The sequence below is a fragment of the Conger conger genome, chromosome 11, assembly GCF_963514075.1.
Source record: "Conger conger chromosome 11, fConCon1.1, whole genome shotgun sequence".
NCBI lineage: Eukaryota > Metazoa > Chordata > Actinopteri > Anguilliformes > Congridae > Conger > Conger conger.
This window is the reverse complement of record NC_083770.1, coordinates 12,522,029-12,536,865: the sequence shown is the minus strand read 5'-3', so window position 1 is coordinate 12,536,865 and position 14,837 is coordinate 12,522,029. Positions and strand designations below refer to the sequence as shown.

At 47.3% G+C, this 14,837-nt stretch overlaps 1 protein-coding gene across 3 annotated transcripts in view; it reads left to right on the top strand.

The window, feature by feature from the left end:
• ghra (growth hormone receptor a) overlaps nt 1-11,376 on the top strand; it is a 53,135-nt gene extending 41,759 nt beyond the window's left edge. For 2 of the 3 annotated variants that reach the window (XM_061259829.1, XM_061259830.1), the window contains exons 3-9: nt 2,145-2,271; nt 2,766-2,935; nt 3,498-3,676; nt 3,922-4,099; nt 4,652-4,742; nt 5,616-5,685; nt 6,686-11,376. In XM_061259829.1, the coding sequence (XP_061115813.1) occupies nt 2,145-2,271; nt 2,766-2,935; nt 3,498-3,676; nt 3,922-4,099; nt 4,652-4,742; nt 5,616-5,685; nt 6,686-7,660 (1,790 nt within the window). In that variant the 3' untranslated portion in view covers nt 7,661-11,376. The remainder of the gene's footprint in view (nt 1-2,144; nt 2,272-2,765; nt 2,936-3,497; nt 3,677-3,921; nt 4,100-4,651; nt 4,743-5,615; nt 5,686-6,685) is intronic. The other variant, XM_061259831.1, reaches the window with a different exon arrangement.
• Nucleotides 11,377-14,837: the final 3,461 nt, after the last annotated feature.

The following is a 14,837-nucleotide window of genomic DNA, read 5'->3' as shown; positions in this document are numbered from 1 at the left end:
ATCCCGGCCGCTTCACACTCGGCTGCAAACCACTCCAGTGCGTGCTGAAGGTCACGGTCCGATGAAGCCAGCAGAACCACGTCATCCGCAAAAAGCAGAGACGCAATTCTGAGGTCACCAAACCGGACACTCTCCTCACCTCGGCTGCGCCTTGAGATCCTGTCCATGAATATCACAAACAGGACCGGTGACAAGGGGCAACCTTGGCGGAGTCCAATACCCACTGAAAACGTGCTTGACTTTGTGCCGAGGATGCGGACACAGCTCTCACTTTGGTTATACAGGGACCGGATGGCTCGTAACAACGGCCCCGGTACCCCATACTCACGCAGTACCCCCCACAGGGTTACCCGGGGGACATGGTCGAAAGCCTTCTCGAAGTCCACAAAGCACATGTGGACTGGATGGGCAAACTCCCATGACCCCGCCAGCAACCCCGCCAAGGTAAAGAGCTGGTCCACTGTTCCACGACCAGGACGGAAGCCACATTGCTCCTCCTGAATCTGAGGTTCGACCATCGGTCGGAGCCTCCTTTCCAGCACCCTAGAGTAAGCTTTCCCGGGGAGGCTGAGGAGTGTGATACCCCGATAATTTGAGCACACCCTCCGGTCCCCCTTCTTGAAAATGGGGACCACCACCCCGGTCTGCCACTCTGCAGGTAGACACACAGTCAATGGTGTTTTTGATTCATTTTAGCCACATATATGTTGGTTTTCTTTCAATTTCAAATAGATTGGATGATAGTTCCTCTTTGTACCATATGACCACCCCTCCTGAGTCTCTGCCATGTTTAATAGTATTATGTTTTAGGGATGGAAGTAAAATTTTGCTTTTAATTTCAAATGTCAATTAATACAAACCCTGAATATTCCAAGAGCTAATCAGTAATGATCTCATTTTCAATAAAATTTCATTTGTTATAGATTTGTACAATAAAAAGCAACACAGATAAATCAAGAAGTAACAGCAAAGGAACAAGTGGTAAAAGAAATAGGCTATATATGCATACGCATACATATACATACACACATACATACATATACATATACGTACATGTATACATACACATATACACACCCTTTTTTCTTTTTTTGAATATATAAGTATGGATATACTTATCCTATAATTCTACAGATGAGCTGTAATAATTGCCTCACCTCTCCATAGTCTGGAGAATCTGGGTGGTTCTTACCAGACAGTACCTGAGCGTAGGTGGGCTGTGTGTTAGGGGGTGCTGTGACCTGCACTCTGTTGTGCTGTGCTCCTCTGTAGTAGGCCGTGCCAGATGTGTTGTCTCCAGGCCAGGCTGTGTGGGGTGGGGGGCTCCTCTGTGTTGGGTTGGGTTGGCTGTGCTGGGCGGGGCTGTGCTGGGTAGGGGCTCCTCTGCGTTGGGTTGGCTGTGCTGGGCGAGGCTTTGTTGGGTGGGGGCTCCTCTGCGTTGGGTTGGCTGTGCTGGGCAGGGCTGTGCTGGGCAGGGCTCTGTTGGGTGGATTCGTCCTCTGTGATGGGTGGGCAGTGCGCCCTGTTCCCTGGTGGTGGCGTGGTGGTCCTCTGATGGCGTGAGGGCTGGGTGCTGCTCCTCTCAGGTCCTCTGCAAACATCCAGATGCTGCTCCGGTCCAGGTGCACATGATCATATAGGTGCTCCGGGGTCAGAGTGGGGTGATGTGTGACTTTATCTCCTGTCAGTGTAGCACAGTCTGTGGTGATGGCTCGGTTTATGTTATTGATTAGTTCAGAAGGGACGTCTTTTCGAGGCAGTAAAGTGGAGATGGTGATGTTGGCTGTGGGGAACTCCCTGTGTGCTTTTTGGGCCACCTTTGTCACTGCCTGTGAAACCCTCTCTCCCTGAGAACACAGGTCATTTGTACCCGTGTGTTTGATCTCTCTCTCTCTCTCCCTCTCTCTGTCTCCCCCTCTCTCCCTCTCTCTCTCTCTCCCCCTCTCTCCCTCTCCCCCTCTCCCTCCCTCCCTCTCGCTCGCTCTCTCTCTCTCTCTCCCTCTCTCTCTCGCTCTCTCCCTCCCTCCCTCCTGTTCTTTCTCTCTCTGTCTCTCTCTTTCTCTCTCTCTGTCTCCCTCTCTTTCTCTCTCTCCCTCTCTTTCTCTCCCTCTCTCCCTCTCTCTCTCTCTCCCTCGCTCCCTCAGCCCTTGTCCAGGACCCCCACATCACCGGCTGCTTGTCCCGGGAGCAGGAGACGTTCCGTTGCTGGTGGAGCGCCGGAAGCTTCCAGAACCTGACGGAGCCCGGGGCCCTGAGGGTCTTCTTCGCCACGTAAGCGGAGTTAACGTGTCATCCAGGCACCTGCACGAGGCTCCTGCTATCGGCAGGCCTCAGAGATGAGTTGCGACAGGTTTGGCGGGGCCCTTGCAGTTTGGCTGCCCGTGCGTTCCTGCTGGTCTGGCTTTCGAGAGCAACAGCTTTGGAGGGGGAGGTATGGGGAAAGCTGAGCGTGACTAAAACATTTCCCCCCTCCCTCCCAACATAAAAGTTGCAGAAACGACTGCTAAACTGAACGTCAAAAATAAATGTTTAAAGTTTTGAATAATTAATGCGATGGGACATTATGATGGGGATTATGATGTACATGGAGCCATTTATGTGTACTGCAGCTATTTCTGTACTGTTCTGAAAACCATGCACGCGTGCGGTGACATTTGTAAAGATGCCTGATAAAACCTGATATTGTTATTAATTAGAGTAATAATGTATTATTAGTTGGAATGCTTGCAGTATCGTCATGTGTCATTTGTGTTTTTGGACTGCAGCTCTCGGCCCAGTGGCTGGATGGAGTGTCCGGACTACTCGGTCGATGTGCCAAACGAGTGCTACTTCAACAAGAGCTACACGTCCATCTGGACCAAGTACTGCGTGCAACTGCGGGCCCAGGCCCAGAACATCACCTACAGCGAGCTCTGCTTCGACGTGCAGAACATAGGTGAGTGCATCTCTGCTAATGTGCTAATGTGGTCACCCACCCTAACCATAACCCAGAATGTCACCTACGACGTGCAGAACATAGGTGAGCACGTGTCCACTAATGGCTCTCTTCAGCAGACATGATTAAACTCCCTCACCCAAGTGAGCATTAATGGAGGTTGGGGTTGGGTTACTATGGAGATTCACACATAAAACCCAATCACATAGTACTCAGCAGGTCAGATTCGACTGCCCCCCCCCCCCCCCCCACCGGAAAAATGTCGGACATGCATGCAAAATATGCAGAAGCTGATTGCAGAGCATGTGTTTGTAGTCACGTGCAAGAACACACACACAACATCACATGTCCACGGCCGCTGTGCCGCTGTGCACACATTAATAACATTAATAACATTACCGGTTCGCTCGGCTGTTGGTCACATGAGCGGGACCCTGCTTCACTGCTCGCGGTGACTGATCGATGAGCGCATAATGGGAACTCTTTCATCGCTGAGCGGAGAGAATCTGCTGGCTGTAGCCGTGGTGATTAACCCCCCCCCCCCCCCCCCCCCGCTCCACAGTGCACCCTGACCCCCCCATACGGCTGAACTGGACTCTCCTGAGCGTCAGCCGGTCGGGCCTGCACTTCGACATCATCGTGCACTGGGCGCCGCCCCCCTCCGCGGACGTGAAGGGCGGGTGGATGACGCTGGTGTACGAGGTGCACTACCGGGAGAGAAACGCCTCAAAGTGGACCACGGTATTAAACTCACCCCTCTAACCCTAACTCGCCCCTCTAACCCTAACTCGCCCCTCTAACCCTAACTCGCCCCTCTAACCCTAACTCATCCCTCTTACCCTAACTCACCCCTCTAACCCCGAAATGGGCTCCTCCCCGTAACCCTAACCGATTCCTCCTCTTAACCCTGTCCCCTCCACCCTAACTACACCACACCTTCCCCCTCTATCTGTGATGACACTATAGCTACCTCCCCCTCCTCTTAGCCCTGTCCCCTCTCCCCGTACCCCCAGCTGGAGCAGGAGGGCATCCAGCAGTCCATCTACGGCCTGCAGACCGGCACAGAGTACGAGATCCGGGTGCGCTGCAAGATGCGCTCCTTCGAGAACTTCGGTGACCTGAGCGAGGCCATCCTGGTGTACATCCAGCCCATACCCACCAAAGGTGAGGCCAACAGTGGAGCCGCGCAGTGAAGCCTCCAGCGTACAAACACATCATCAACATTTCAATCCTCTAATCGTAGTCCTGAATTATGCTTCATTAATGTAGCCTTTCAAGAATTAAAAAAAAAAAAATAGCAATTTAAAATGATTTGAATCATTATTCTTGATGATATGCTTAATGGTGCCTTATATTTTAGACGAGCTACTGTAGCTTTGCAGGTGTAAATCTTAGGGCTGTGTGTGTGTGTGTGTGTGTGTGTGTCCGTGCGCGCGCGTGTGTGTGAGCGCTTGGCTCCAGCAGTAAAACACACACACGTGAGCATGCACACACACACACACACACACACACACACACACAGCCCTAAGATTTACACCTGCAAAGCTACAGTCGCTTATCTAAAACATAAGGCACCAAGCTTGTGCTTGTGCCTCGCAGGCTTGTGCTCTGGGTAATACTGAACTTTAAACTTTAAAGTCGTTTGACGCTCATTCAGGCCATCTTGGTCAGCTCTGTTTCTGACTCTTGTTTCGTTTTTTTTTTTTTTTTTTCCAGAATCCCAGTTTCCCCTCACGCGGATCCTGATCTTCGGCGCCGTGGGAATAGGGATCCTCCTCGTGCTCTTCGCCTTCTCCCGGCAGCAGAAGTAAGCGTTCTCCCGGCGTTGCCGGAACGTTGCCACTTGGCGCGGATGTGGATTGGCAGCGCTGCTGTTTCAGCGCGCTCTGCCCGAGACCCACAGGCCCAGGGGACCGCAACCGTTTACATTCTCCATTGTATCAATTTGCACAGCTCAACGTTCAGTAAATAAATTCAGTAAAATTACTTTTCCTCAAGGCCATAACAGCGCTGCCTCTTTTTAGAATCAAATACTACTTACCATAAATTTGATTATTACGTGAGGAGGCATAACAGAAGATTGTTGTGACTCTTATTGAACAAAGTAGCCATGGAAACGCTCTCTCTTAGATGGCTGACTTAGCCGTGTAATGTTTGGTATAAAAAAGGCCTTTCAGTCAGGATTGGACCTGAGTCAAATACGTTATTGTTTTGGGTTCAAATACTTTTCTACCCTTTACTGAGCTTGTCTGGGGTATTGGAACCTATGAAATACTCTGCCCTCTGGCTCCGTTGGGCCAGGCAATATCAGCCAAGCACAGAAAAGTATTTGAGTCCAAATGATTACGTGTTGGACACAGGTCTGGTCTGGTCGGGGTCAAGTGAGGCACAGGTACAGGTGTCTGTCCGTCCTCTGAAACGTTAGACCTCCTGTGCGATGTTTCCATTCATGGCTGAAATCGCTGCTTGGATTCTGCTGACCACTGAATACACTGTTGTATTAATGACTCATTTCTGCTCCCGGGTCTGTCTCCAGTGCAGAGAACGGGGCCAGAACATAGTCAGGGCTCCGCCTGCCGCACCCTGCCCACAGGCAGCCTCGTGGTGAGGGGAGACTCCCGTTTCCAACGTTTCCAACCGCCATCTTCAACTCTCCTCTTCTTCTTTTTCTTCCTCTCAGGCTGATGGTGATCCTGCTGCCCCCTGTCCCGGCTCCCAAAATCAAAGGGATCGACCCGGACCTTCTAAAGGTATGTCGGTCAGAGATACTTAATGAAAATAGAGATGGTGGGACTTCCTCTTCCGCTGCAGAGATAATCTAATGGGAGTGAGAGAACAGAGGAACTGCCAGTCGTGGATTATGTTGGTAACCATACCGATGACTGTTGGGCAAGCTGTAGCGTAATGGTTAAGGTACGTGACTGGGACCCGCAAGGTTAGCGGTTCAATCCACGTTTTAGCCACGATAAGATCCGCACAGCCGTTGGGCCCTTGAGCAAAAGTCGTTTGATAATTTGCATAGGCACTCCAGAAGTATGACATCGATTTTCAGTTGTCAGTTGTCACCAGTGCACTCCGATTGGCGGGGCTCCTCTCTAAGTACGGTGATGTCACAGCTGTCTTAACCCTGTTAGCGCCTGTTCCACCGCTAAAGCCAAAGCTCACTTCTTGGAATTCCTCTGCGGAACCAGAGAACAACTGTTTATAAACTGGCCTCTGGCATGGATTTCGTGTCGAGAACGGTCCAAGGAATGTTAAAGCTGTCGAGTCTCGCCGAACGACCTTCTGTCCGCCGCTCACGGGACCCGCAGCGAGACGGAAGGGGGGGAAAAAGGATTTGATCAGTAAAGTCACGTTTACGTCTGTGAGAGTTGTGGTTCAGGCGCGTACAGACATGCCTGTTATCCCGACACCGCCCCACCCTCCCCCCGATACACCCTACTCTTATACCCCCTAACTCTGCTCAAATTCTCAAACCCTTCAGTCACTAAGCGAATGATCATAATCATCATATTACTACAACTTATCTATGAACGTATTTCAATACATTTTTACGCCTAGTACCGCCTCCCCTTAACTATACCTTCTCCCTCTAAACATAATACACACCCGTACCTTAACCTAAAGGGAGAACTGTAAAACGTGGAAATTTAAGAAATGAAACGTAATCCCCAAAAAAAAGACGCCTTTCACCATACAGGTTTGGCAAAACAAAAAGTAATTCTGTCCCTCTCCTCTCCCCTCTCACAGAAGGGAAAGTTGGAGGAGTTGAGCTCCATCCTGAGCAGCCACCACACGTACCAGCCGGAGCCGTACCAGGAGGACGACTGGGTGGAGTTCATCGAGGTGGACGCGGGCGATTCGTGCGAGAAGTCGGGGCCGGAGTCGGACACGCAGCGCCTCCTGGGCTCCAGCTCCGGCCTCCTGGGCCTGAAGGACGACGACTCGGGCCGGGCCAGCTGCTACGACCCCGAGTTCCCGGACCTGGAAACCCCCGAGCTGGCCAGCCCGGACCCCCTGGCCCCCCCGAAGCAGGGCCCGGGCTCCGCCCACCTGGCCACGCCCTGTTCCGCCACCCCCTCCCCCACCTCCGCGGAGCCCGCCCACCCTCTCATCCAGACCCGGCAGGGCACTCAGCCCTGGGTCAACATGGACTTCTACGCCCAGGTGAGCGACGTCACCCCCTCGGGAGGGGTGGTGCTGTCCCCCGGCCAGCAGGGCGGCGCCCCTGAGAAGGCGGAGGAGGAGAAGAAGAAGGAGGAGGAGAAGAAAGGGGAGGAGGAAAAGGAGGGGCAAGAGAAGGAGAAGGAGGAAGAGAGGGAGAAGTCAAAGAAGAAGAAGAAGGAGGAGGAGAAGAAGTTCCAGCTAGTGGTGGTGGACCCCGAGGGTGGGGCCTATACTTCTGAGAGGGACGCCCACCAAATCAGTGCCGAATTTAAACCTGGCCAGGGCTACACCCCCGACCCTCCTCAAGCACCAGCTGTAGGGGTCCCCGCAGGGGGATATCAGAGCCCCTACCTGCTGATCGAGACCCCCCCGTGCCCCCCACTTCCCCCTGTGTCAGACTATACCGTGGTTCAGGATGTTGATGCCCAACACAGCCTCCTCCTCAACCCCACCCCTCCCGAACCCCAGATACCCCACCCCCCCACCCCCGCCAAGCCTCTCCCACCCATGCCTGTGGGGTATCTAACCCCTGACCTGCTGGGCAACATTACCCCGTAATCGCACGCCACCAACCACCCAAACCACACCCATGGAGGTCAAGGGTCAAAGGAGGCTTTACCAATGCATCACACAGACACGCTCTACCGTTCACTGCTGGAAGCCAAAACTACACAGACCGTACGCAGACTGTACGAATGTGAGACCGCACTTGAGCAGCAGGCAGCCAGGGGGCGCCAGAGGGACTGGCGTTAGTGCGGCCGTGATGTGGACTAAAAGGACGAAGAAGGCTGTCTGGAAGTCCTCTGGGAGCAGAGCTCTGCAGACAACTTCATCACCTGCTATTATACATTTAATCATTTTACACACACAAGTGCTTATCCTACTCACCGACACACAGACACATGCACAAGTACATGAATTACATACACGCACTCATGTTCATACACACACACACACACTCACGTTCATACATACATACATACATACATACATACACACACACACACACACACACACAGAGGGAGATGATTGATGCACAATGTGAGGTAATTAATGTATCCTAGTGCAGGGGGCTACAACACAAGTGTTACTTAATGTTGATACTCACACATATTTACTAAGCTCTTTTCTCTGACTGCAGAAAAGCTGTTTACAAACCACAACGATCTCACAACAAGGACATGGTTTTATGTTTTGGTTTTATTTTTTAAATGTGTATAAAAAATGATTTTAAACTGTGATTCAGTGTTCCCTGTTAAAATTCTTGTTGGGTTTTATTTTTTCTGATACCCCCCCCATATCAGTGTATTAGTGATTAGAGTATTTGTTGGTCAGTGTTCACTTGGTTGATCAAACGTGGTTCGATTCTACAATTCTCTAACAAATGGACGATCACGTGATTGGTTCCGATGTGTCAGGTGTGAGGTGAGAAGAGGAAGAGGAAGAGGAAAAGGAAAAAAGATGGAGGTTTGAAAACAACCATATTGAGCAAGATTTTGAAATGGCCCTGTTCTGCTTTGGGGCCTTGAGGAACCCCACCCGCACAGAACTGGTGAAGAGCTTTAACCTGCTTTAACTGAAGTACGCATGAGTTAACCCTGGAATAGGCTCAAACAAAGCCAATGCAAGCATTTAACACTAAACCATTTTTACTACACCAGGAATCCTCAATATGGAGACTGACTTGGGGTCATTAGAAACCAAGGAAAGGAGTGTATAATCTGATGAACGAATGAAAGAACATACAACTGATTGTTGTGCCAGCATTGCATTTTTAATACTGTTACTGCTGCTGTTTTATGTGGTTGGTTTTGCCATGTTTATCGGGATATAAACCTGATAATCAGCAGTTCATTTTCAAACAGGTCTGTCTTTCTCCATAAGAGATTGAATGCAATCCAGTGTGCACTTAGCATATGTGTAGGTGTCTTGAATAGCATCAAAAAAAGCAGAATGTAACTGTCCAGCAGTTCATCTTAGATGCCTTTTAGTTTATTTTAATTAGTACTAATCAGTTTTGTTGTAAAAAGCTGCCTATCTGTGCCTATCTGTTGGACAGCATAATATACGCATTACCTGTTATCTGCCCCACACTGAATCTACACATTTCTCATTGACATTAACGGGTGTGGGCAGCGGACATGCCCAGCCATCTCCTAAGTGACCTCGCTCAACGCAAGCTGTTATCACAACATTACCACAATGTTGAGAGAACCTTGCGTGTTGGCCATACTGTAGATTTCTGAGGCTTCAAAGTCTCGTTTGACTTTTGGCCTAAGTTAGAAATTCTGCTTTCATCAACCATTAATAACGATGTTCTCACAGTTGACTGATAGAGTGATGGAGAGAATGTCGTTTGCCGTTCTCGTTTCCCCAAAAGCTTTCGAGCCGCTTTCTCCTCTTGGTACGAGTGCACAGACACAGCCCATATTAGCTGGAAGAGGAAGACATATTTTGACGCGAACGCACCGTGCAGTGGTCTGACTGAATCCAAGCGAGTGATTAAACGCGATGGCTGCTTCAGCGCATATGAATTTGAAAACGTGCTACGTCGTAGTTTTCGTTTTTTTCTGTTTGCGTATTGTTTGGTCTTGTTTTTAACTGGAAGAGTGCTCTCTCTCTCTCTCCTCTCTCTCTCTCTCTCGCCGTTTCAAACCAGGCCTTCACAAAACACCCTCATATATTTTTTTCTTGTTCACAATAGCACCAGTGTTACTGCTTGTTTGAGCCTCTTGAAGATAGTGTGTAAAGTTTACTGAATGCGCACTGGGATTTGCCGTAACCAGCATCTTGGTTGAAATAGTACTTGTTTTGGACTTGCTGTTCTGCGCTCTATTGATCTTGCCTGGTGTATTTGAACCTGCTAGGGAAAGCAGATGGGCATTTGGGATCATTTCACTTGTTCCAATACCTCAGGCGATCTTAGTCAAATGCAGAAAAGTATTTTAATCCACTGCAAATACTATTTGAATCCAGATCTGTGTCCTCCTGCTAGCTCCTCCTGGGATCGCTACGATGAACCACACAAGCTGCAGACCAGCAGGTTGCGTCTTCATTTCCCCAGCTGCCTTTCAATGCTAGGTCTCGTTCTCAACCTTCGAATTTGTAGTCTTTGCGTCTGTCCCAGCTCCTAAAATGTGAGCCTTAGCCTTTAGCCTCAGTGTTTTTCTCGTTCTCGTTCGCACGCTGTATTTGCGCTAACTGCATCGGGTCTAAACGACATCAATCTCATCCTTCAAAAGGGTCTTGGGTTTTATTCTTCACGTCTACGAGTGTTGGCCTTGGTCTTACCTCAGTCATCCAAGGTTTGGTTCTTTTTAAAAGATCGAGGGGCAGAGGGTTGTGTGAAGGATCAATTAAGGACTTGCAAATGGCCTTTTGATGTTCACGTTCTCAGATTTTTTTTTTTTTTCTTTTTTCTTTTTTTGCCTCAAGCATTGTCTGCACAGTTGGACAAGCTCTTGAGGTAGCACTACGAGATATTGGCCTTGGACTTCTGAGACCGAAAGACTTTCTAACAAAGTCAGTTACAGCACAGTTTGCCTTAAACAAGACAAAATCAAGAAAAAATAAAGACGAAGACGACATGCTCGGTTTCTCAAAAAGAAAAACGTTTTATTGTCGCCTATCGTTGCCAAGCATCGTTGATTGGAGTTGTCATACAGCAGCACCTGGCTGCTTACTCAAGCCTATGTAAGCTATACTGGCTTCTCCTATTCCCTTTTTGTTATTGTTTTATTTTTCAGAAAAAAAAACTGCCTTAAAATGAATAGAGAATCTCTGCTGCTTTTGAAAAAACCAGCATGTCTATGTCGAAAATGAAAATGTCTTAATATAACATGTCAGTGATGTATGGTATATAAGCATATGTTGTGTTGCCCCAGAAACTTAATTTTTTGCTGCTTTTCATTTTTTGTTGTTGTTGTTTTTCTTGGTTTCAGAACATTTTAAAAATGCATACATATCTATGTATATGAAGAAATACAAATGGATGGATCTTCATTGTTGAAATGCAAATTTTTATTTTAATATGATAGAAAGAGTTCTTAATCCTGTTAATTGTTTATTGTTATGTGTATTCTTGCTAGAATGTACAATGTAGCATGTTGGGACTTTATATAAAAACCAAACACAAAGAAATCTGCAGCTGGCTACTTTGTATGGAAACTCATTTATACTCAACTGGTGGTGCAGCTTACAGATATCATGTGTAGGGGTGTAGCCAAAGGACAAGGTGAGGGAGGGGGTGCATAAGCTTAACACTATAAGATCCAAAACCACATTTTTAACATCTTTGCAAGTTGGGGGGGGGGGGCATAGATCCAGAGGTCTATTCAAATATATTATTTACAATAATATTTAATGTTGTATTTGTTTATATAAACACAATTCCTGAATTTGCACTTCCGTAAGGACTGATTTGTTTCCTTTTTGAGTTCCTTTTGATAGCCACCCAGAGGACATTGTACTTTTGTTTACTTTTCTGTTTGATGCAATCACTGCTGGCATCTTCCTGTCCCGACTACAAACCACTGTACCCTGATATTTACTGTCCGATTTGTTGTGGGTTTCCTACTGGAGAGCACAGAAAATCACTAGTTGTTTCACTCGTCTCTACTTTGAGACCTCACCGCTGACCTGGTTTTTATTTTTTGAGTTCAGTAGAGGCAGCACTTTTAAAATAAGTCCTGCTGATTCATCTCCTGTTGCTTGTTTATGGCACAATTTTCTGGGGGAAAAACTGAAACATCTCGGGCACTCTGCTCACATCTGCTGTCCTTTTGAAAATCTATCCTGGACTCAAACTAATAATGGACAGCCTGATCATAGTGCACTGAAATGCTCAAAATGAAAACTCAGTTCTGGGGGGGGAAAAAAAAGATTCTCACCACTATCAGGTGTTGCCATTTATTTTTCTCTGCTGACGAATAGAAACTCTTCTCATCAGTGGTCGAGCTAACCTCAATCACTGCTGCCAGTTGGAGACCCACCTACCCCATATCGCCAGTTGGTCAGGAGGTGTTGGCCGTTCGTTTACGAACACATTCCATGTCGGTGAAAAGTTATGAGCTGCCTGGTCAGGATCATAGTACTGTAAGGATATAAGCAGCCTGGTCACACTAAAGAAAAAAAAAAGTCACTCAGCAAGCAATTTAGACTTAAAATCTTATTTCTATTCCTTGTTTTGCAAAGTAAGACTGAATGTGGTGAGAACGTTTGCTTCAGGATTTGCCATTGAGGTAAGAAATGTCACAAAATGTCAACAAATGACAACTTAAAACTAGCTAATATTTTCTACTTGAGAGAGAAAAAAAAAAGCAAAAAGATTTTGTCTCATTGCAAGACTAGAACAAGTTTTTGCAGTGTAGGCTCATGGCATTGTGAGCTTCTATGGCCTACAAGCACAGATTAAGCATGGTCATGTGAAAAAAGACCGTGTGAGAACCTGGCACGAATGAAGAAAAAAATGACAGTGAAAAATGCGCTGACTTCAGCATGTCTGGGCGTGGCTTGCGGCCAAACCGGCGTCTTCAGTGTCAGAGCGAGCGCCGGAGCCGGGCTGGTGCCGTGGAAACGCCGCGGGCCTCCGCATGGGTGGGGCTGACGCGCAGCTGAGGGCCAGGGAACGGAACTGAAGTGTCTCTACATCTCAGAGGGGTTTTACGCCTCCTGCCCTGCCCCCGCTATACCCCACACCCCTTCTCACGGCGAGTCCAAATACCAGAGCTGGTTGCATAAGATTCAGGCGGGACCATTTTCCCAGTCCTTGGCACATGCTGTTTCTTCAGATTTAACCGTACGGTTGAGGCCTACATGGTTTTGTTTTTTCATCGCTGCTTTCTTTTTGTGGCCTGTGGGTTTAGATGAACATTAACGACGCAAGATTTTCTACCCTCATTTCACACACTGAGTCCACACTAAAAAGAAATGTCTACTGCACATATTCAGCCTATACCACCTTTAACAAATCTGCCCTTCAGTCTGTGTTTCCAAACACACAGTTACAAGCACGTTCTCCTCACGATTACAACACACAACATTTCAAAAAAGAGAAAAGGGCCAGCTTGCGATTTGGATCTCAACCAGTGCATTAAGGCCAACGTTTACGAGAGGCTTTTAAGCTCTAACGCGCAGAGCAGTTAAAACAATTTCCCAGCCTGGTGGGTGTTTGTTTGTCTTTAAAGCGTTCTCTTTCCATCCTTATTAGCCACTGTAATTAAGCGATTGCCATTTTAAACACGCTGTTTGTTCACTCTCTCTCTCTCTCAACACGAATGCTCTTGAAGGCGTCACATATTCCCGCTGATTAAACACTGCGATGGGTAATAAACAGAAAGTGTATTACGTGAGGTCTACGCACGGTGATGGTAAGACGCACCAGCAATTTGCAAATGTGTTGCGCGCCCGAGGGAACCGGCCGTCCTTTCGTCTATTTCCACAGCGGACTCGACACTTCTGAAAGAAGATCAGTCAATTAAACGGGCCTGTTTACTTAGCAACGCCACGAGAGGCTGATTGAATCAGGCGCCAAGGCTCTCGCGGTAAGTGCAGGTAATTGCCCACTAGTTCCCCACCTCAGACGCTCGGTTCGGTTTAGCCCCCACACCATCCGTACCCTCAAGTTGTTTACTGACCTTTCACCAGTATAGCATTACGCCTGTGATTTGGTTAGTTTTGAGTGCTGCGACAAGAGAACAGCAGGATCTCTTCGCCTAGTCCAATAAACGCTACTTTAGACAAAGCGTGCTGGAGAGTGAAGAACGACATTTTTTTAAACCTAAGAAGACCGGTCTTAGGGGGAAAAAATAGTAGGCTACCTATTCACATATCACTGAAGTTCAATTTCAGTGTTAGATTTCATCCCTTTGTCAGAATTAGTCTGTTAACAACACAGGGACAGTCGACATAATTGAAAATGACAAAATAAATCTTTCCTTTATTGTTCTGTGACCTTTGACCTTGAGAGAGACTGTAGATTCATATTTGCTGCCTCAGCTGATTTTGATGATAAACTACTTTATCATCCCTGTGATGAGAGAGGAATATGAGAGTTCACTACGCGCAATATCAGCAATTCTGGTTAACCAAGCAGATGATAACACAATCGTTTAATGTATTAGCCTAGATACATTAGCTTAGAAAAAATATAATATATAATTGAATTGAAGTAGTTCATTAATGATTATTTATTTTTAATTTATTAAAGGAGTAACATGGTGGTTGGTCAATTTATAGGTTTTTATATGCAATTTGCACAAGAGGGCACTGAAGAAACACGATGAAGTATTAAAGGTAAAAAAGGTAAGATTTTTGTGTTAACTTCAAACATTCTTACAAGACCATTGTAAATCCCTTCCTATCATTGAAAAAGTCTCACTGACATGTTGACTCGCCCTCTGCCTGTGTTTATAGTCTTTAAATTTAGGTTTCAAAATATACAGTTGACGGGCCTTCACTCCGTACCAAAACATTGAATAGCTGTACAATAATACATATAATAAAAGCTTGTTGGTTGAAAATTGGTTCTAATTGCCACAGCCAATGGCATGGGGGCTTATTCTGATTGTTCGCTGGTAACTGTCCAAATTGGACTCCAGACAAGCAATCACTGAAACTCTGTATACTATTGCTTATTGTGATGTTTGAGTTTATAATGACCCTGAGAGCATCCGTAGTGTGTGACGTCATGGATTGTAATGCTATGCTCGACAGTTGAAATAAATAACATGAACGG